General features: G+C 40.5%; 2 protein-coding genes across 3 annotated transcripts; both read left to right on the top strand.

Annotated features, from left to right (window-relative positions):
- Positions 1-21,075: 21,075 nt before the first annotated feature.
- Positions 21,076-21,609, top strand: LOC119286014 (reticulon-like protein B12). The gene has a single exon (XM_037565347.1). The coding sequence runs from the start codon at positions 21,200-21,202 to the stop codon at positions 21,518-21,520; it is 321 nt and encodes a 106-aa protein (XP_037421244.1). The 5' UTR covers positions 21,076-21,199; the 3' UTR covers positions 21,521-21,609.
- Positions 21,527-22,720, top strand: LOC119286011. Of its 2 annotated transcripts, none has more exons than XM_037565346.1 (3): positions 21,527-21,615; positions 21,798-21,882; positions 22,165-22,720. In XM_037565346.1, exons 1-3 carry the CDS (start codon positions 21,540-21,542, stop codon positions 22,349-22,351), a joined length of 348 nt encoding a protein of 115 aa, XP_037421243.1. In that variant the 5' UTR covers positions 21,527-21,539; the 3' UTR covers positions 22,352-22,720. The 2 variants fall into 2 exon arrangements, with proteins under 2 accessions (XP_037421243.1, XP_037421242.1); XM_037565345.1 differs by having other exon boundaries at positions 21,768-21,882.
- Positions 22,721-22,726: the final 6 nt, after the last annotated feature.

Raw genomic sequence — 22,726 nt, 5'->3', positions numbered from 1 at the left:
CTTGGACAAAATGTAAATAAAGAGCTTAATTCCCATAACCCCTTTCTTTCGCCTAACAATCTTTCTTACTTTCCTCACTTGACGCTTGTTCATGAATATCTCATTGCTCCATACACAAAAGGGATTGAAGCGTGGATCAGTACAGCTCATATATGTACCTACAAGCAACCAAAAAATGTTAGAAGCTAAACTGAGATTGCACAAATGATGTAAAATACAACTATCTATGTTCCTAAGTACAAGTATTTTTAGAGATTTCAATATAAACTACATACAGATGTATATAGAATTATAGATATAGTTTAGATTAGAATCTAGATTCACTCATTTTGCTCCTTATGTAGTCTATGTTGGAATCTCTAAAAATACTTATTTTTAGGAATAGATGGTGTATAAGACATGGGATGCACCTAACCTCGACGGCAAATAACATCATCACCCATTGTAGCCCTATTTAAGTACATGGAAAGCCAATGTTATCTACAACTGGGTTAACATCCACCAAAAATAGCAAATGGTAATAAAACGGCAACATCTGTAGTGATATCTTCATGGCGAAAGAGTACCACGGTAGCAAAGGGACGGGTTAAAAAATGGATACAGCTGTTAATTGCAACATGCTTAACATCATCCTAAGTCATGTTTTGTAAGTTTGTAGCCATTGAAATACAACTGTTTAAAAATGGATACACCTGTTAATTGCAATAGTCTCAATAGCCATTGAAACTGGTACTGATAAAAATGCAATTGGTAGAGGTAAACATCACTAGGGAGGTGCTGCCAGAACAGAGAATGGCCCAGTTGTATATAAAAAGGTAGGGAAAATAGCTAAAACGTGTTAGGCATGTTTACTACAACATGCTTAATACATCTACGTACAAAACATATCCATTAATTACAACCGGTATTGGTAAGACTGAACTGGTGAGTTCATACTTGGTAAGTCCTGAGAAGTAGTTGCTAGGGCACTTTAGCTTGGCCAGAGCCCGCCCAAACTCAGCGGCGACGGAGGCGAGCTGTTCCTCCGGGTCGAAGCATGGATCGGTGCTGCCAACATGTGTACCTACAAGAAGCAAGTAAATGTTAGAAGCCAAACTGCAATTGCACAAATGATGAAAAATACTATAATACATGAGACGCATCTAACCTCGACGACAAACGACATCATCGCCCATTATGGCCCTGCGTAAGTACATAGAAAGGCATGTTATGTATAACAAGGTTAGCATCCACCAAAAAGTGAAAATGGGCAGCATCTCTAATATATCTTCATTACGGAGAGTAGCAAAGTAGCAAATGGACAGATTAATAAATCGATACAACTGTTAATTGCAATAGGCTTAACAACGCCCTAAGTCATGATTTGTAAGTTTGTAGCCATTGAAATACAACTGTTTAAAAATGGATACAACTATTAATTGCAACAGGCTTAATAGCTAGCCATTGAAACCGATACTGATAAAAATGCAATTGGTATAGTTAAACAACACAAGGCAGGTGCTTCCAGAGCACAGAATGGCCCAGTTGTCTATAAAAAGGTAGGGAAAATAGCTAAAACGTATTAGGCATGTTTACTACAACATGCTTAATACATCGACCGTACAAAACATGGCCATTAATTGCAACTAGTATTGGTAAGATTGAACTGGTGAGTACATACTTGGTAACTCCTGAGAGGTAGTTGCTGGGGCACTTCATCTTGGTCAGAGCCTGCCGAAAGTCAGTGAGGTGGAGGCGAGCTGTTCCTCCGGGTCAAAGCATGGATCAGTGCCACTGACATGTGTACCTACGGGAAACTAGTAAATGTTAGAAGTTAAACTGCAATTGCACAAATGATGTGAAATACTGTAAGACATGGGATGCAGCTAACCTCGATGGCAAACAACAACATCGGCCGTTAGGACCCTGCGTAAGTACATGGACAGGCATGTTCGGTACAACAGGGTTAGTATCCACCAAAAATAGCAAACGGGCAGCATCTCTAGTGATATCCCAAGTCATGTATTGTAAGATTGTTGCTGGTATTGGTGAAATTGTGTTGTACAGTTAATACTCGATAATCACACAGTGTGCAATACTAAAATAAACAAGGCACGGACATTCTTAATACATCAAACGTACAAAACATAGCCATTGCAAGTGGTATTGGTAAGATTGAGCTGGTTAGAACATACCTGGTAAGTCCCGGGGGGTAGTCGCTGGGGCACTTCATCTCCAGAGCCTGCACCAAGTCGGCGCGATGGAGGCGAGTTGTTCCTTCGGGTCAACACGCACAATGGCCAACGAGCCATGGACCGCCATGGCGACGGAGGCGAGGTGTTCCTTCGAGGATTTGGAGGCATGAGGATGTTTCGCAGGCTCCATTTAAGCAATCAGCCCGAGGCCGTGATAGAGATTAGTGGGTTACCTAACTGGATCCAAGTAGAACGTAGATGTGGTTGAAGTTGTGGTTGCGGCAGCATCAGTTTGAGCGGCCAGTAGGGGGAGCGGGAGGGGGAGATACTGAGGAAATATGATGGGTGGGGATGTGGTGGGAGGAATAAATTCTGAAATCACGCGCCTATTGAAATTTTTGCTGCGAAACTTGAAACTTGGGCAGGGGAAACACACAACACAGACGAAGCGTGTAAAATACTGCTACCTCTTGAGCACTACGTTTGTTTTTCCTTGAAGAGGAAAGGGTGATGTAGTAAAGTAGCGTAAGTATTTCCCTTAGTTTTTGAAAACCAAGGTATCAATCCAGTAGGAGACTACATGCAAGTCGCCTCATACCTACACAAACAGATAAGAACCTTGCAACCAACGTGATAAAGGGGTTGTCAATCGCGTCACGGCCACTTGCAAAAGTGAGATCTGATAGAGATAATAAATATTTTTGGTATTTTTATGATATAGATTGAAAGATTGAAAAGTAAAAATAGATTGGAAACTTATATGATAAAAGATATACCCGGGGGCCATAGGTTTCACTAGTGGCTTCTCTCAAGATAGCATAAGTATTACGGTGGGTGAACAAATTACTGTCGAGCAATTGATAGAAAAGTGCATAATTATGAGAATATCTAGGCATGATCATGTATATAGGCATCACGTCCGCGACAAGTAGACCGAAACGATTCTGCATCTACTACTATTACTCCACACATCGATCGCTATCGAGCATGCATCTATAGTATTAAGTTCACAAGAACAGAGTAACGCATTAAGCAAGATGACATGATGTAGAGGGATAAAATCAAGCAATATGATATAAACCCCATCTTTATATCCTCGATGGTAATAATACAATACGTGCATTGCTGCCCCTGCTGTCACTGGGAAAGGACACCACAAGATTGAACTCAAAGCTAATCACTTCTCCCATTGCAAGAAAGATCAATCTAGTAGGCGAAACCAAACTGATAATTCGAAGAGACTTACAAAGATAATTAAATCATACATATAAGAATTCAGAGAAGAACCAAATATTGTTCATAGATAATCTTGATCATAAACCCACAATTCATCGGATCTCGACAAACACACCACAGAAAGAGTTACATTGAATAGATCTCCAAGAAGATCGAGGAGAACTTTGTATTGAGATCCAAAGAGAGAGAAGAAGCCATCTAGATAATAACTATGGACCCGAAGGTCTAAGGTAAACTACTCACACATCATCGGAGAGGCTATGGTGTTGATGTAGAAGCCCTCCGTGATTGATTCCCACTCCGGCGGAGCTCCGGAAAAGGCCCCAAGATGGGATCTCTTGGGTACAGAAGGTTGCGGCGGTGGAAATAGGGTTTCATGGTGCTCCTGGATGTTTTCGGGGTATATGGGTATATATAGGAGGAAGAAGTAGGTCGGTGGAGCTACGAGGGGCCCATGAGGGTGGAGGGCGCGCCTAGGGGGGTAGGCGCGCCCCCCTCCCTCATGGCCGCCTCATTTGTTTCTTGACGTCCACTCCAAGTCCCCTGGGTCATGTTTGTTCCAAAAAGAACTCTCCTGAAGGTTTCATTCCGTTCGGATTCTGTTTGATATTCCTTTTCTGCGAAACACTGAAATAGGCAAAAAAACAGCAATTTGCATTGGGCCTTGGGTTAGTAGGTTAGTCCCAAAATTAAAATAAAAGTGCTTATTAAAGCCCATTAAACATCCGAAATAGATAATATAATAGCATGGAACAATAAAAATTATAGATACGTTGGAGACGTATCAAGCATCGCCAAGCTTAATTCCTGCTCGTCCTCGAGTAGGTAAATGATAAAGACATAATTTTTGATGTGGAATGCTACCTAGCATATTTCTCAATGTAATTTTCTTTATTGTGGCATGAATGGTCAGATCTGAAAGATTCAAGACAAAAGTTTAATATTGACATAAAAATAATAATACTTCAAGCATACCAACAAAGCAATTATGTCTTCTCAAAATAACATGGCCAAAGAAAGTTATCCCAACAAAATCATATAGTCTGGCTATGCTCTATCTTCATCACACAAAGTATTTAATCATGCACAACCTCGATGACAAGCCAATCAATTGTTTCATACTTCTGGTATTCTCAAACTTTTTCATTCTTCACACAATACATGAGTGTGAGCCATGGACATAGCACTATAGGTGGTATATAATGGTGGTTGTGGAGAAGACAAAAAAGGAGAAGATAGTCTCACATCAACTAGACGTATCAACGGGCTATGGAGATGCCCATCAATAGATATCAATGTGAGTAGGTAGGGATTGCCATGCAACGGATGCACTAGAGCTATAAGTGTATGAAAACTCAACAAAAGAAATTAAGTGGGTGTGCATCCAACTCGCTTGCTCACGGAGACCTAGGGCATTTTGAAGAAGTGCATCATTGGAATATACAAGCCAAGTTCTATAATGTAAAATTCCCACTAGTATATGAAAGTGACAACATAGGAGACTCTTTATCATGAAGATCATGGTGCTACTTTGAAGCACAAGTGTGGTAAAAGGATAGTAACATTGTCCCTTCTCTCTTTTTTCTATCATTTTTTTCATTTTTTTATTTGGGCCTTCTTCTTCCTTTTTTATGGCCTCTTTTCCCTTCTTTTACTTTTCCTCTGGAATCTCATCCCTACTTATGGGGGAATCATAGTCTCCATCATCCTTTCCTCACTTGGGACAATGCTCTAAAAATGATGATAATCACACTTTTATTTACTTACAACTCAAAGATTACAACTCAATACTTAGAACAAAATATGACTCTATGTGAATGTCTCCGGAGGTGTACCGAGATATGCAATGAATCAAGAGTGACATGTATGAAAGAATTATGAATGGTGGCTTCTCCACAAATACGTTGTCAACTACATGATCATGCAAGGCAACATGGCATTGATGGAATGTGTCATAATAAATGGAACGGTGGAAAGTTGCATGGCAATATATCTTAGAATGGCTATGGAAATGCCATAATAGGTAGGTACAGCGGCTGTTTTGAGGAAGGTGTATGGTGGGTTTAAGGTACCGGCAAAAGTTGCACGGTACTAGAGAGGCTAGCAATGGTGGAAGGGTGAGAGTGCGTATAATCCAAGGACTCAACATTAGTCATAAAGAACTCGCATACTTATTGCAAAAATTTATTAGTTATCAAAACAAAGTACTACGCCCATGCTCCTAGGGGGATAGATTGCTTGGAAAAGACCATCGCTCGTCCCCGACTGCCACTCGTAAGGAAGACAATCAATAAATAAATCATGCTCCGACTTCATCACATAACGGTTCACCATACGTGCATGCTACGGGAATCACAAACTTTAGAACAAGTATTTCTCAAATTCACAACTACTCAACTAGCATGACTATTATATCACCATCTTAATATCTCAAAATAATCATCAAGTATCAAACTTCTCATAGTATTCAATGCACTTTTTATGATAGTTTTATTATACCCATCTTGGATGCCTATCATATTAGGACTAATTCTTAACCAAAGCAAACTACCATGCTGTTCTAAAGGACTCTCAAAATAATATAAGTGAAGCATGAGGGATCAATAATTTCTATAAAATGAAACCACCACCATGCTCTAAAAGATATAAGTGAAGCACTAGAGCAAAATTATCTAGCTCAAAAGATATAAGTGAAGCACATAGAGTATTCTAATAAATTCCAATTCATGCATGTCTCTCCCAAAAGGTGTGTACAGAAAGGATGATTGTGGTAAACTAAAAATCAAATACTCAAATCATCCAAGACGCTCCAAGTAAAACACATATCATGTGGTGAATGAAAATATAGCATCAAGTAAAGCTACCGATAGAAGAAGACGAAAGAGGGGATGCCTTCTAGGGCATCCCCAAGCTTAGGCTTTTGGTTGTCCTTGAATTTACTTTGGGGTGCCTTGGGCATACCCAAGCTTAGGCTCTTGCCACTCCTTATTCCATAATCCATCAAATCTTTACCCAAAACTTGAAAACTTCACAACACAAAACTTAAAGAAAATCTCATGAGCTCCGTTAGTATAAGAAAACAAACCACCACTTAAGGTACTGTAATGAACTCATTCTTTATTTATTTTGGTATTAAACCTACTGTATTCCAACTTCTCTATGGTTCATAACCTCCAATACTAGCCATAGGTTCATCAAAATAAGCAAACAACACACGAAAAACAGAATGTGTCCAAAACAGAACAGTGTGTAGTAATCTGTAGGTTTCCAATACTTCTGTTACCACAATAATTCTAAAATAAATTTCTGGACATGAGTAATTTATCTATTAATCATCTCCAAAAAAATCAACCTAATCGCACTCTACAATAAGAAATGGCAGCAAATCTCGTGAGCGCTAAAGTTTCTGTTTTTTACAGCAAGATCACAAAGACTTTCCCCATGTCTTCCCAAAGGTTCTACTTGGTACAAACACTAATTAAAAGCATAAAACCACATCTAAACATAGGCTAGATGAATTATTTATTACTAAACATAACCAAAAAGAAGAAACAAAAATAAATTTGGGTTGCCTCCCAACAAGCGCTATCGTTTAACGCCCCTAGCTAGGCATACAAAGCAAGAATAGATCTAGGTATTATCATCTTTGGTATGCAATTCATAAATGGTTCTCATAATACATTCAAGATAATTTAATTTTCTTTCTAGTAAAGTATTCCATGCTTTTCCTTAATGGAAATTTGAATCTAATATTCCCTTCTTTCATATCAATAATCGCACCAATCGTTCTAAGGAAAGGTCTACCAAGAATAATAGGACATGTAGGATTGCAATCTATATCAAGAACAATGAAATCTATGGGCACATAATTCCTATTTGCAACAATAAGAACATCATTAATCCTTCCCATAGGTTTCTTAATAGTGGAATCCGCGAGGTGCAAATTTAAAGAACAATCATCAAATTCACGGAAACCTAACACATCACACAAAGTTTTTGGAATCGTCAAAACGCTAGCACCCAAATCACATAAAGAATAGCATTCATGATCTTTAATTTTAATTTTAATAGTAGGTTCCCAGTCATCATGAAGTTTTCTAGGGATATAAAATTCCAATTCAAGCTTTTCTTCATAAATTGCATTAAAGCATCAATGATATGTTTAGTAAAAGCTTTATTTGATTATAAGCATGCGGAGAATTTAGCACGGATTGCAACAAGGAAATCAATCTATTAAAGAAAAATTACCATAATTAAATTCCTTGAAATCCAAAATAGTGGGTTCGTTGCTATGTAAACTTTTTACCTCATCATCCCACTTTTACCAATTTTAACATTAAGATCTAAAAACTCTGAATCACTGGGGCGCCTTTTAGCTAAAGTTGACTCATCTCTAGTCCCATCATTATCAATATTCATATTGCAAAACAAATATTTAATAGGGGACACATCAATCACTTTTAGATCTTCATCCTTATTATCAAGAAAACTAGAAGAACACACTTTCACAGAGCAATATTTTTTAGCACGCATCCTAGCGGTTCTTTCTTTGCACTCATCAATGGAAATTCTCATAGCTCTGAGAGACTCATTGATATAATGTTAGGTGGAATAGATCTAAGTTTCGAAGAATCAACATCAAGAGAAATTCTATCCACGTTCCTAGCCAACTCATCAATCTTAGACATTTTTTCTTAAATCAAAGCATTGAAACTCTTTTGCAAACTAATAAATTATTTAATATTAGATTCAAAATCAGAGGGCATATTATTATAATTTCCATAAGAATTGTTTTAGGAATTACCATAATTATTAGAGGAATTACTAGGAAAAGGCCTAGGATTAAAGTTTCCTCTATACGCGTTGTTACCAAAATTGTTCCTACCAACAAAATTCACATCCATAGATTCATTATTATTCTCAATCAAAGTAGACAAAGGCATATCATTAGGATAAGAAGAAACACTCTTGGTAGCAAAAAAAATTCATAAGTTCATCCATCTTTCCACTCAAAACATTAATTTCTTCTGTAGCATGGACCTTTTTACTAGTAGATCTTTCGGTGTGCCATTGAGAATAATTAACCATGATATTATCGAGGAATTTGGTAGCTTCTCCTAAAGTGATTTCCATAAAAGTTCCTCCCGCGGCCGAATCTAAACGATTTCTAGAAGTAAAACTCAATCCAGCCTAAAAAATTTGTACGATCATCCATAAATTCAAACCATGAGTAGGGCAATTACGGATCATTAATTTCATCCTCTCCCAAGATTGTGCGACATGCTCATGATCTAGTTGCTTAAAGTTCGTAATATCGTTTCTAAGAGAGATGATCTTAGCGCGAGGAAAATACTTAGAGATAAAAGCATCTTTGCAGTTATTCCATGAATCAATACTATTTTTAGGCAAAGAAGAAAACCAAGTTTTAGCACGATCTCTAAGTGAAAACGGGAATAGATTCAATTTAACAATATCATTATCCACATCTTTCTTCTCTTGCATATCACACAAATCAACAAAGCTATCCAGATGGGTAGCGACATCTTCACTAGGAAGGCCAGAAAACTGATCTTTCATGACAAGATTCAACATCGTTAAGGGGATCAATCAGAGCGCTAATAAAATCATTATGGTTGGTATTGGAAAAACCACACAATTTAGTATTATCTTGAGCCATCATGACAAACAATCCAACACACAAGCACACAAGAAGCAAGCGAAAAAGAGGTAAACGAAAAGCGGGCGAATGGAAAAGAGGGCGAATAAAACGGCAAGGGTGAAGTGTGGGGGAGGAAAAAGAGAGGCAAATGGCAAATAATGTAATGCGAGGGATAATAGTTTGTGATGGGTACTTGGTATGTCTTGACTTGTGCGTAGATCTCCCCAGCAACGGCGCCAGAAATCCTTGTTGCTACCTCTTGAGCAATGTGTTGGTTTTCCCTTGAAGAGGAAAGGGTGATGCAGTAAAGTAGCGTAAGTATTTCCCTCAGTTTCTAAGAACCAAGGTATCAATCCAGTAGGAGACTACACGCAAGTCGCCTCGTACCTACGCAAACAAATAAGAACCTTGCAACCAATGCGATAAAGGGGTTGTCAATCCCTTCACGGCCACTTGCAAAAGTGAGATCTGATAGAGATAATAAATATTTTTGGTATTTTTATGATATAGATTGAAAGCCAGCAAAGTAAAAATAGATTGGAAACTTATCTGATAAAAGATAGACCCGGGGGCCATAGGTTTCACTAGTGTCTTCTCTCAAGATAGCATAAGTATTGCGGCGGGTGAACAAATTACTCGAGTGATTGATAGAAAAGTGCATCATTATGAGAATATCTAGGCATGATCCTATATATAAGAATCACGTCGGCGACAAGTAGACCGAAATGATTCTGCATCTACTACTATTACTCCACACATTGACTGTTATCCAGCATGCATCTAGAGTATTAAGTTCATAAGAACAGAGTAACACATTAAGCAAGATGACATGATGTAGAGGGATAAACTCAAGCAATATGATATAAACCCCATATTTTTATCCTCGATGGCAACAATACAATACGTGCCTTGCTGCCCCTGCTGTCACTGGGAAAGGACACCGCAAGATTAAACCCAAAGCTAAGCACTTCTCCCAATGCAAGAAAGATCAATCTAGTAGGCCAAACCAAACTGATAATTCGAAGAGACTTGAAAAGATAATTAAATCATACATATAAGAATTCAGAGAAGAACCAAATATTGTTCATAGATAATCTTGATCATAAACCCACAATTCATCGGATCTCGACAAACACACCGCAAAAAGAGTTACACTGAATAGATCTGCAGGAAGATAAAGGACAACTTTGTATTGAGATCCAAAGAGAGAGAAGAAGCCATCTAGCTAATAACTATGGACCCGCAGGTCTGAGGTAAACTACTCACACATCATCGGAGAGGCTATGGTGTTGATGTAGAAGCCCTCCGTGATTGATTCCCACTCCGGCGGAGCTCCGGAAAAGGCCCCAAGATGGGATCTCTTGGGTATAGAAGGTTGCGGCGGTGGAAATAGGGTTTCGTGGTGCTCCTGGATGTTTTCGGGGTATATGGGTATATATAGGAGGAAGAAGTGGTTCGGTGGAGCTACGAGGGGCCCACAAGGGTGGAGGGCGCGTCCAAGGGGGTAGGCACGCCCCCTTCCTCGTGGCCGCCTCGTTTGTTTCTTGACGTCCACTCCATGTCCCCTGGGTCACGCTTCTTCCAAAAATAACTCTCCCGAAGGTTTCATTCCGTTCGGATTCCGTTTGATATTCCTTTTCTACGAAACACTGAAATAGGCAAAAAAACAGCAATTTGCACTAGGCCTTGGGTTAGTAGGTTAGTCCCAAAAATAATATAAAAGTTCTTAGTAAAGCCCATTAAACATCCAAAACAGATAATATAATAGTATGGAACAATCAAAAATTATAGATATGTTGGAGACGTATCAAATACTCGTGTGCGAGGAAAGAGAAAATTGGCAGATCCTTTCTCCAAAAGAATGTACATGTGTAGTTGATCTTTTCGGTCAATGGAACGCCTGGTTTATTAAGAGAAATTGCACATGTAACTGACTTATGGATCATTAGCGCAAAAAACGCACATGGGTACGCCATAGAAACCGTGTGTCATGTGATCTTCTAATAATTCTTATATCTATCATCATCTCCAACCGCACCTAATTTCAAAAATATGTTTCATTGTATCAGGATTATACAATGTACATGAACGAGGAAAGGTGACACCCGATGAGCAATTATCGCTTTATGAAATGTAATCAAGTGTCAACCTACATCACCCGCATAGCCAGATTTGATCCTATGCAACAAGAAAGAAGCTTGTTGCCATCAGCCGACACGACAATTTAAGTCGGTGTGCAGCCAACTCGCGCGGCGAGGTGGGACTAAAAACCAGCTGCGGCCAGTTCTAGTATCCTCTGGTGGCTGTGGGCAGACGTTTTGGGAGTATTTGGGGCCGGGATGCGGCTACAAAACTTCAGCGAACACATGCTAATCAACGCTCAAAGCCCTCAAAGGATGCGCTTACCGACATTGTATGTTAATAATAAATAGTACCAACTTAAAGTAATACGGGTAATTAGCTCTAACACTAGTATGTGTGTAGTACTGGTAGATGCTCGTAATTAATTATACAAACTTACGGGCGACACAGACACTAACTACTTCTCACATGCTGCCATCGGGGCATGCTTGCCAGACACAGGCGTTCTCCTTCCTATCCTTGTAGGCGACAGCCCACCGTGCTTCTATCTCCGCCAAGCTCTCCTCAGCACGGCATGCGACCTCTTCTCTCTTGCGGCAGTGGACTCTCTTTTCTTTACTGATTTCTGCCTTTTCTACTCCTTCTGTGTGGCTTTGGCCGCCTCTAGATCCACCGCCCATTCGGCCATGGCAGCCTCAAAGTCTGCCCATGTAACTGTGTGGCTGCTGGCGGCGATGAACTTGGCACAATGAGATGGCATCACTTCCTTACCATGTGTGCGGTCCCGGGCGGTGAGGAAGATAGCATGGTGGAATGACATCGCTTCCTTACAAGTTACTCTGCGTTGCAGTGCCATGAACAACGCTTGGACAGAGCTCTAGGATGGAGTGGCCGAGCAGCCGTACAGTGCGGTGGTATTTAAGAGGTAAACGACAAACGACGATGGAAATTTGGCTTCCCTAATAATTTTGCTCGTTCATTATCGCACACGGTTCATCTTCATTGCCTCCAGAAACAGTGTGCGCTAAGCCTATTGTGTGTTGCCTTATGATTGGCCAGAACCCCAGCCACACGGATCGTGCGTGTGCACCATAGGATGTGCCACGATCGAACGGCAATCCACGTCCCTCACATCACACCCATGCAGCTGTAGCTCGATTGGATTTATACGCGCTAAATGCCTAGAAAATGCACATAGTCCCCTAAATATGGTAAATGAACCCGAAAAATGCCAAATTTGAACACGGTTATTTGCAGGGTATATGTTCGTCGTAGAAAAAACTCCATGGCAAATAACGAAGAAAATTTGGATTCCCCTTCAATCTTGGTGATTTCCTTCTCGAAAGCATGGAACTTCCTCAATGATGGTTCGATTTATGATGGGTGTGCATGATGACATAAGCCAAACCTTCTCAAATTTTTACCAGGGCATGGTGTGGCCATACCATGGCGCCATGCTAGGCGTCATGTTTTTCAAGCATTTTTTCATTTTTTCTATAGTTGAAAACCAACTAAACAAACGTTTGTGGTTGACTATTGTGACACATTTCATCGAAATATCTGCCCATTTCTCGTAAAAGGCATGAGAATTAACTAAATGGCACGAGCATGGCTTTCCAGGCCGTTCTTGTGCACCCTTTCATGCATCGATTGTTTGAACTTTACTTATGTGCATTAATGCCTAGAAAATGCACATAATCCCCTAAATATGGTAATTGAACCCGGAAAATGCCAAATTTGAACACAGTGATTTGCAGGGTGTATGTTCATCATAGAAAAAAACTCATGGACCAAGGACAAAGGAAATTTGGACCCCGCCTTCAATCTTGGTGATTTCCCCCTCGAAACCATGAAACATCCTCGGTGATGGTTCGATTTATGAAAGGCGTGCATGACGACATAAGGCGAACATTCTCAAATTTTAATCAGGGCACGGTGAGGCCATACCATGGCACCATGCCAGGCGTCATGTTTTCCAAGCATGTATTTCATTTTTGTATAGTTGTTCACCTAGTAAACGACGCATTTGTGGTTGACTATTGCCACCCATTTCCTTGAAATCTCAACCCATTCCTTGTAAAAGGCATGAGAATTTACTTAATAGCACGAGCATGGTTTTCCATACCGTTCTTGTGCACCTTTCCATACACCGATTATTCGAATTTGAATTATGTGCATTAATACCTAGAAATTGTGCATAATCCCCTAACTATGGTAAATGGGCCCGGAAAAATGTCTAATTTGAACACATTGCATTGGAGGGGGTATGTTGATCATTGGAAAACAACTGAATGACAAACTAGGACGAAAATTTAGATTCCCCTTCAATCTTGGTGATTTCCCTCTCAAAAGCATGGAAATTCCTCGGTGATGGTTCGATTTATGAAGGGGGTGCATGATGACATAAATCAAACATTCTCACCTTTTTACTAGGGCACGGTGAGGCCATACACCATGCCATGCGTCATGTTTTTCTAGCATGTATTTCATTTTTCTATAGTTGATAACCCAGTAAATGACGCATTTGTGGTTGACTATTGCCACACATTCCTTTGAAATATTTGCCCATTCGTTGTAAAAGGCATGAGAATTTACTAAATACCATGAGTATGGTTTTTCCAGACCGTTCTTGTGCACCTTTTCATGCACCGATTGTTCGAGTTTGAATTATGTGATTAATGCCTAGAAAATGCACATAATCCCCTAAATATGGTAAATGAGCCCGGAAAAATGTCAAGTTTGAACATGTTGCATTCGAGGGGGTATGCCGATTGTAGAAAAAACTGAATGACAAGCTAGGAAGGAAATTTGGATTCCCGACCCTTCAATCTTGCTAATTTCCCCCTCAAAACCATGAAAATTCCTCGGGGATGGTTCGATTTATGAATGGCGTGGACGACGACATAAGCCAAACCTTGTCAAATATGTACTAGGGCACCATGCCAGCCGTCATGTTTTTCAAGCATGTATTTCATTTTTCTACAATTGAAAAACAATAAACGACGTGTTTATGGTTGACTATTGCCACACATTTCTGTGAAATATCTGCCCATTCCTTGTAAAAGGCATGAGAATTTACTAAATAACACGATCATGGTTTTCCAGACCGTTCTCTTACACCTTTTCATGCACCGATTGTCTGAATTTGAATTATGTGCATTAATTCCTAGAAAATGCACACAATCCACTAAATATGGTGAATGATCCTGGAAAACTACCAAATTTGAACACGGCGATTTGTAGGGTGTATGTTCATTGTAGAAAAAACTCATGGATAAAGGACAAAGGAATTTTGGATTCCCCTGCAATCTCGATGATTTACTATCGCACACGATTCATCTTCGTCACCTCTGCGAACCGTGTGTGTTCACCCACACATGCAAAAGGAAAAAAGTAAACCCCTCACCCACTTTGTCCCCACCCACTCGCCATGGACTCCTCCGCAACTATGCACCTCATCAACTTCTATCACGGCAGCCATCCTAAGCTCGACGGCTGTCGGCGGCGGGCTTAGGTCACACTGCAAACGACACGGGATTTCGCCCCTACCGCTTTCCGCCGCCTCTCTGCACTGACATTCTAGACTTTGGTCGATTGGGGTTTTCTGTGTGGTTGTGCCTGGGATTTTTTTCTCACGGAGAAGTTAAACAAGTTAGCGAAATATGCACTCATCTTTTATTGCAGTCCGTCCATCGCTGTTAATCAACCGGAGGAAATCTCCATGGATTCATTTTTCTTCTAGCTGATTCGAGGGTTTTCGTTCATGTGTCCACAGTGCGAGAACAAATCAGGCAAGTGTCGTCACGCCTAGTCGGAAACGAAGTTCTATCTCACCATTCTGGATGACTTCATGGAGCGCTCGGTATGTTCTGTCTCAGCCTACCATGGTCGGCATGGCCTAAATTTGTGAACATATACCGTCTGTTGCTACATTTGGATAAAAGGTACGATGCCACATGCAACCTAGATGTCGATGACGATTCCCCCCTATATTAGGAAAATATATGATGTATTATTCACTTAGTTACTCTCATATTTGTATCAAATCTTTGTCCCATCATCTATTTTTAATTATATATTTCTGTACTTTGCTTTCATCCATATATTAATCTGTTCTATTAGTTATTTCCATATTTGCATCTTGCTCTGTTATTTCAATATATCTAATTTACGATATTAATTTTCTTTTCAAGCAGTACATCCCTTGCTTTGCAAGAACAGGAGTAGAAGGAAATATTGGGCTTTACTTTGTTGATGACTCAATGGATGTCATATTGACAATGCAACATGGATTTACAATGACGGTTAGCGTAAAACTTGATAAAAATGGTCACTACTATTTTGATGCGGACCTTTGGAGAAAAATGTCTAAGTGTTATGAACTGAAAGCTGGCAATAAAATTCTAGTCCGTGCACCACAGCGTGGTCTAATTAACATGGATGTTTACTTCCCCAACGTCGTCAGCCATTCAAAGTCTGAACAAAGTTAGTGTCCTTTCAACTTTCTCCATGCTGGCATATTACTTAGCAAAATCGGGGTATTTTTTTCTGACTAATTGATCACTATTTAAGCAACCAATTGTGATTTCATTTTTTGACTTTGTTCCTAGGCAGTAACAAATTCTATTTACCAATTTATGTGCACTATATATTCTTCTGCCATACTCTGAATAAATAATACCTTTCCACCTTTTAAGAAGGATATCTTGGATGCATAGTGAATGATTTGTATGTTACCAAGCATACCAAATTTCACAGGAAGGATTTGAAGCATGTCATAAACTTTGGTGATAATCTGACAGACATAGCATAGCGTATGAACGCTGGATTTTCGATGGGATTAATTATACCTATGGTACACACATTGAACAAGACCAATTGTGTGCACAAAATGCTGGTACAAAGTCTTATTTTTATGTTGATGCTCATAAACTATATATATCTTGTACGATATGTTAAAGTTGGTTTTTATTCTACATTTCAACAGAAATTGCCCGCTCTAGGAGTTCTTGGATCGATTTCCCGGCATGGTCGGATTACACTTGTGTCTGCTAATAACGCGAAAGTGATTGCAAGGTACTGCATTTCCCGCAGAAATGGAACCATTTAAATTAATAAGTTCTCGCTTGTCATGGCAATGCAATGCATCCATATTGGAAAATTGGAGACATGATTCTACTCATGCTCTACCAAGGCACATGTGGGATCTTCATTTTCATTGACGAGATGTCGAGTCGCCATGATCAAGCTGCTTCCAGCGGATAGTTGTGGTCGTTGGCCCTCAGCCTCTTAAAATGTGCTATATGTCACTATATTAAGTATGTAGATATGGACCATATGGTTGTTGGCCCTCAGCCTCTTAAAATGTGATAGTTGTTACTATGTTAAGTATGTAGATATGGGCCATATGGTTGTCAAAACCGTGTTATGAAGATCCTCCTTTAGTCAAATAGTGTAACCACTATATATATGTTACTCAAATGCTGTTAGCCAAGTTCTTAAATTTTCATGGAAAGTATTAGTATCATACATAGTTCATTGAGTTTAAGCGTGTGCCCGATGTCCAAAAGGCATTTGCATATTAACTATCCATATTGCAAATTTACACATGTGTTAACATAAGGAAACATATGTGTAACTTATTAATCATCGCACACGAGTACTCGCAGATGCATCATGTGAGATACTCCTAGACACCGCAAGCAACTAGTTTGTAATTTTCAAAGTCTTTTGTACACACATACTCGCACACGAATTAACTGTAGTAACTGTCTGTGTTGTAATTTCTTCTCGCAAACCGTGCATCCGAGTCAGTTGTTTGCCGCATGTTACACACATCTTGTTTACATGACTTGTTTGTGTTCTTTTGGCTCATCGCAAACAGTTCATCTATGTGAACTGTATGCCGCATATCACACATATCTTGTTAAGTTCAACCATTTCTGTTGTGTTCCCTAATCAAAAATAGTTCGTCTGAGTGAACCGTATGATGTATATCACACACACCTTGATTTAGCTACACGTTTCTGTTGCACTCCCTAATAGCAAACAGTTCATCTGAGTTAATTGCATGTCGTATATTGCACACGCCATGATACAGACGCCCGTTTCTATTGTTCTGTCTCATCGCAAACAATCCGCATGGATCAACCGTGTGCCCTACATCGCACACACAACTAAAATCGGAACCGTGTTCGATATCTCTGTAGCAAATGTTTCGCATCTTTTTTGACGGGTTTTTACATCACCGTTTGCAATTAATGCATCGCACACAGTTTCGTCAAAATGGTCTCTGATTGTAGTGTCGCATTAGCAGCATCCTGCAGTATTGACGCGTCAAATTATCACGTGGTCTGCCTTTTCGTACAGAAATGAGCTTCACTGTGCACCCGCGCAGGTGTGGCCGGGAACGAGACGTGAGTATGTGTGTCGTGCGTGCTCCTCTTCTTTACATGCATTTACGTGTAATATATGCAATGTGTGTGAAACAGAGGCATGCATATATCATATATAGAGGGAGCGATCCACGAGAAGAAATTGGAGGGATCATCGACGTGAGATATCAATAGAATCGAAAACAGGGATGAAGTGTGTGGATGTGTGATCGATAAAGAGTGCCCTCGAATTTGTGTTTTCCCACGTCAAAGATACAGGGCGCACTACAAGAAATATGTCAACTAGTGACCTTCTGTCAGTGACCCTGGAAGAATTGGTCATAGATCTATGACCATTTCAGACCAATTGGTCAAAAGCTGTTCGGGGGGCTCCAAACTCTAAACTATAACGACCATTTTGGTCAGAAAGGTCGTAATTTCCTTACACGAAATGGTCATAAAGCAGATAGCACTGGTCTACTGCCTTATTTCTAGCTGATCATGACCAACATAGATGGTCATAACCTTGTAAATTGTGGTGGGTTGCTATGACTAGGCGCCACCTCATCAGTTGCCTATGTGTCATGTTCATGTGGCAGTTTTTGCCCTAGGTTGTGAAGCAACCTATATTTCTGTCATTCCCAAAATTCCCAAAAAAATCTCATAAATTCTTTGGGTCATATCTTCGTCAAATATGTAAAAAAACCTTCCTTGCCTAGTTAAAAAATAATTCATTTTTCTATTCTGTTCAGAACAACAGTTTGTGAAGGAAGTACCACTTTGGCATGTCCAAATAGTATCCATTTTCTACAGTGCTTTCCTATGCCCAAACAACCATCCTCAACCAAATGCTATCTCAATCCATTCATTATTTTGAGCCGAGTTTCAACATTCGTATTTATGTCCAGTGTGGTAGTTTGCAAAGCAAGTACCACCTAGGCTCCTCCTTTTGAGCTGAAATTTTTTAAAGACGGTCTTCTTAGTAACTGATCATCCTCAGCCAAAACTCACGCCCATTAGCCATGTACATTTCCCGTACCGCTAATTAAACACTTAGCTGCTAATTCATGTTTGAGCATCGATCGGTCTCCTCGTGAGAATCTTATGTTGTAATTTTCTTCCTAGCACCTACCTGGGGAGTGCCCAACCCACTAGACATGCCTAGGCTGCCCAGAACACATGGCAACGCCACGGTCACGCGGTGACCACGCGGCGGGCATGCGAGTTTACGCGCTCTAGAGTTGAGGGCCTCGGCCACCGCCCAAACCTCGACGTATCGCCACCAAACCATGTATTTATGATTAAATAGGTACTTATGTAACTATAAATGATTTTTGGAAAAAATAAATAGTAAACTATGAGGCAGCTGTAGTTCAAATTTGACCCGCTTCCTACTAAATCGGCAGGAATTTGTCTTTTTCACTAGAGGTGGATCAAAACTTTTGATGCACAACTATTTTGTCAATTGTGCATTAAATATGGCCTAGTAATTTAGGAAATTGATTTGGTCCAATTTTGCAACAAATATATGGTAGGTCCTTCACAAAAAAACTCATCTCGGGCACTCGGAAAATGGAAAATGTATTTTCCGTGCAAATAAAATGAAAACTCCCTTAGGCAACATTGTTTAGAATTCCAAGATGCACCCTTGTGCATAGTATGAGATCATTTGAACAAACTATGCCATGAATGTGGCCATAAGATTGATCATTTGGCTTGAAAGCCGTGAATCTTCATGCATGATAGCTCATTTCTGAGAACACTTTTTTAAAATAATTGTCGTATTACAAGTTTATTATTTTTCCTAGAAACTTGGTCACATATAATGACACAATGCGAAGGTTTTCCCTATTTTTGATTTTTTTGAATTTTTTATGCCCGTTTCAAAATGCGGTTAAAACGGCGGGCTTGACCGTTCCTAGCTAGTGGTTGAATCTTGGAAAACTTTTGATGTTTCTCTTATTAAATAGATACTTATGTACCTATAAATGATCTTTTTGAAAAAATAAAGAGCAAACTATGAGGCCGCCACAGTTCAAATTTGACCCGCTTCCTACTGAATCGACGGAAATTTGTCTTTTTCACGAGAGGTGGATAAAAACTTTTGAAACCCAACCATTTGGTCAATTGTGCATTAAATATGGCCTAGTATTTTAGAAAATTGTTTTGGTCCAATTTTGCAATAAATATATTGTAGGTCCTTCACAAAATAAACTCATTTCGGGCACTCGAAAAATGGAAAACGAATTTTCCGTGCAAAGAAAATGAAAACTCCCTTAGGCGACATTGTTTGCCATTCCAATATGCACCCTTGCACAGAATATGAGATCATTTAAACAAACTATGCCATGAACATGGCCATAAGATTGATCATCTAGCTTGAAAGGCATTGATCTCCACACATGGTAGCTCGTTTCTGAGAACAATTTTTAAAATAATTGTCGTATTTCAAGTTCATTATTTTTCCTGGAAACTTGGTCACATATAATGACACAATGCGAAGGTTTTCCAATTTTTTGATTTTTTTGAATTTTGTATGCCCATTTCAAAATGCGGTCAAAACGGCGGGCTTGACAGTTCCTAGCTAGTGGTTGAATCTTGGAATTTTTTTTGGTGTTTCTTTGATTAAATAGATACTTATCTACACAGAAATGATTTTTGGAAAAATTAAAGAGCAAACTACGAGGTAGCTACAGTTCAAATTTGACCCGCTTCCAACTGAATCGGCGGGAATTTGTCTTTTTCACGAGAGGTGGATCAAAACTTTTTACACCAAACCATTTGGTCAGTTGTGCATTAAATATGTCCTAGTATTTTAAAAAATTCATTTGGTACAATTTTGCAACAAATATATGGTAGGTCCTTCACGAAAAAACCTCATTTCGGGTACTCGAAAAATGGAAAATTGTTTTTTCATCCAAAGGAAATGAAAAATTCCTTAGGCAACATTGTTTGCCACTCCAAGATGCACCCTAGACACTAGATCACATATAATGACACAATGCAAAGGCTTTCCATTTTTTGGTTTCTTTAATTCTGTATGCCAATTTCAAAACGCGGTTAAAACCATGGGCATAACTGTTCGTTGCTGCGGGTGGAATCTTACAAAACTCATAGTGTTCTGTGATGAAATATATACATGTGTACCTAAAAATGTTTTTTGGAAAAAACTATGAGCAAACTATGAAGTTATTGTAGTTTAAATTTGACCCGGTTCCTCCTGATTTGGTACAAGTTGGTTTAAATGGCCAAAAAAGGCTAGAATGATCGGAAATGCATACAAGTTGGTTATCATCCATAAAATGTGGTATAACTTGAGTGAAAATTTTAGTAGTTCCATTTTGCAAAATATTATTAATAGTTGCTTCATAAACCCCTTTGTTTTTAGCACTTAGGGACTATATTTTAAATTACACCCCGAACTCTAATCAATCAGGACATCTCCCCCGGATCACCCTACCTTAGGCGATCTGAACCGTCCGATCGTCCCGGATCCAACGGCACACTTGACCCCCTCACCGTCTCACCCAACTAGCCCTAACACAACCTGCACCACTCGTCCTCTCCTCCCCCTCTCTCCTACGCACCCACAGCCGCCGCCCTCTCCCTCCCTCAGATCTCGATCCGCCGCCGCCCCCAAACCCACCCCCCTGTCAACGACCCTCACCGTAGATATGGTGTTGTGGCGCCGAGGCCGGGCCGACCTGAGCGCCCTACTCCTAGCGACCGTCGTCGCCTCCTGGATCCTATTCCACGGCGCCTCCGGTTACACGGCCGTGTCACTGGCCGCCGACATGCTCTTCCTCCTTCTGGTCGTGCTGTACGCGTGGTCCAGGGCTGCGCGCCTCCTCGGCCACCCCGCGCCGCCCATCCCCGACCTGCAGCTGGTGGCCGACGAGCTCGACGCGCTCATCAGCTCCGGCCTCGCCGGCATCGTCTCCGCCTTCCGCCGCGTCGCGCAGGGCCAGCCCGGCTCTGGGCGCGTCTTCGCCTGACTCAGCTGCTCAAGGAACCATGAGCCTACCTCTCCGGCCCCTTCCGCGCCGTCATGGATGCCGCCGAGCTCCTCCTCCACAAGATCCGCTACCAGGTACTCCTACTTGAAGTAGTGAATGTTCAGACCCCTCCTCTGTTCTCTGTACTGTACAAAAAAAGGCTCAACATTTCTTCAGAGTTACTGTAAATGTTCTTTTACAGTTGATGATCTTACAGTTGGTTTGCTTCGGCTGTGGTTTGATTCAGAGACTCCAATCCTTTGTTTGTGGTTGCAAGGCGACCATGCCGACAACACGGTGGTGCTGGTGGTGCCCTACGCCTGCTGCGGCGTGCTCATCGGCAAAGGAGGCACGCTCATCAAGTATGCTCTGCTCTGCTCTCCTTTTCTCCCTATTGGCTTTGCTGAAATGCAATGCGGGTGTCCCTGGCTTTTATCTGTATATAGCTGCTCCAACAGTGCTGCTGGCTGCTGCTGTGCATTCCAGCTTCAGTTCTACACTTCTACTATTTGGAACGGGAGCATAGCCTAGCCGGATTTGATGATATCTCTTCTTCATGTTTCCTCTTTTTTTGTTTCTACTTTCCAGTTGTTCCAAGTTTGATGATGATATCTGCTCCCCTTTTTGTTTTGTTCATCATCCAGGTCGTTAGCTGAAGCGGTAAATGCTGGAATCACGGTCTCGCACCACCGAGTCTGCTACGGTTTCAATGACAGACTGGTTAAGATCACTGCTTTGATTCCTTGCGGCGGCGTGCCTCCCGCCGTTGGTGTTGTTCCGGGTCTGCCCGTGCCAGATTCATGGCCTCGCTTGTTTAATTGGGTGCCTTAATGTAGTCTAGATAATCAGCACATGAATGGACTGTTAATTAATCCGTTAATGTACACAAGGAGTTCGTTTAATCTGGAAATTGTACAAATCTGCATCATGCAAACTTACTTCAGGTTGTTACATAAGGAAGGAGCTTGGGGTTCTGTTCCAAGCAACATGGGTTGGGTGGATTCCTCTAGAAATATCAGATGAATCATTGTTGTAATTTGTAAAGCTGTCAAGGAAAGTAGTTTAGCCAAAATATTTATTGTGGGCATTCTGTTAGCTAGTGTGCATTGCCAAGTACAACTATTCTACTTTGTATGGAATCATCTCACTATTCTGAACATCTGAAACTTGCTATGTGCAGGGTGAGGAGGCGGAGGAGTAGGGGCG

Source organism: Triticum dicoccoides, chromosome 4A, assembly GCF_002162155.2.
Source record: "Triticum dicoccoides isolate Atlit2015 ecotype Zavitan chromosome 4A, WEW_v2.0, whole genome shotgun sequence".
NCBI classification, from domain to species: Eukaryota; Viridiplantae; Streptophyta; class Magnoliopsida; order Poales; family Poaceae; genus Triticum; species Triticum dicoccoides.
The sequence above is the reverse complement of the archived record's forward strand: the minus strand, read 5'-3'. Positions and strand labels throughout refer to the sequence as shown.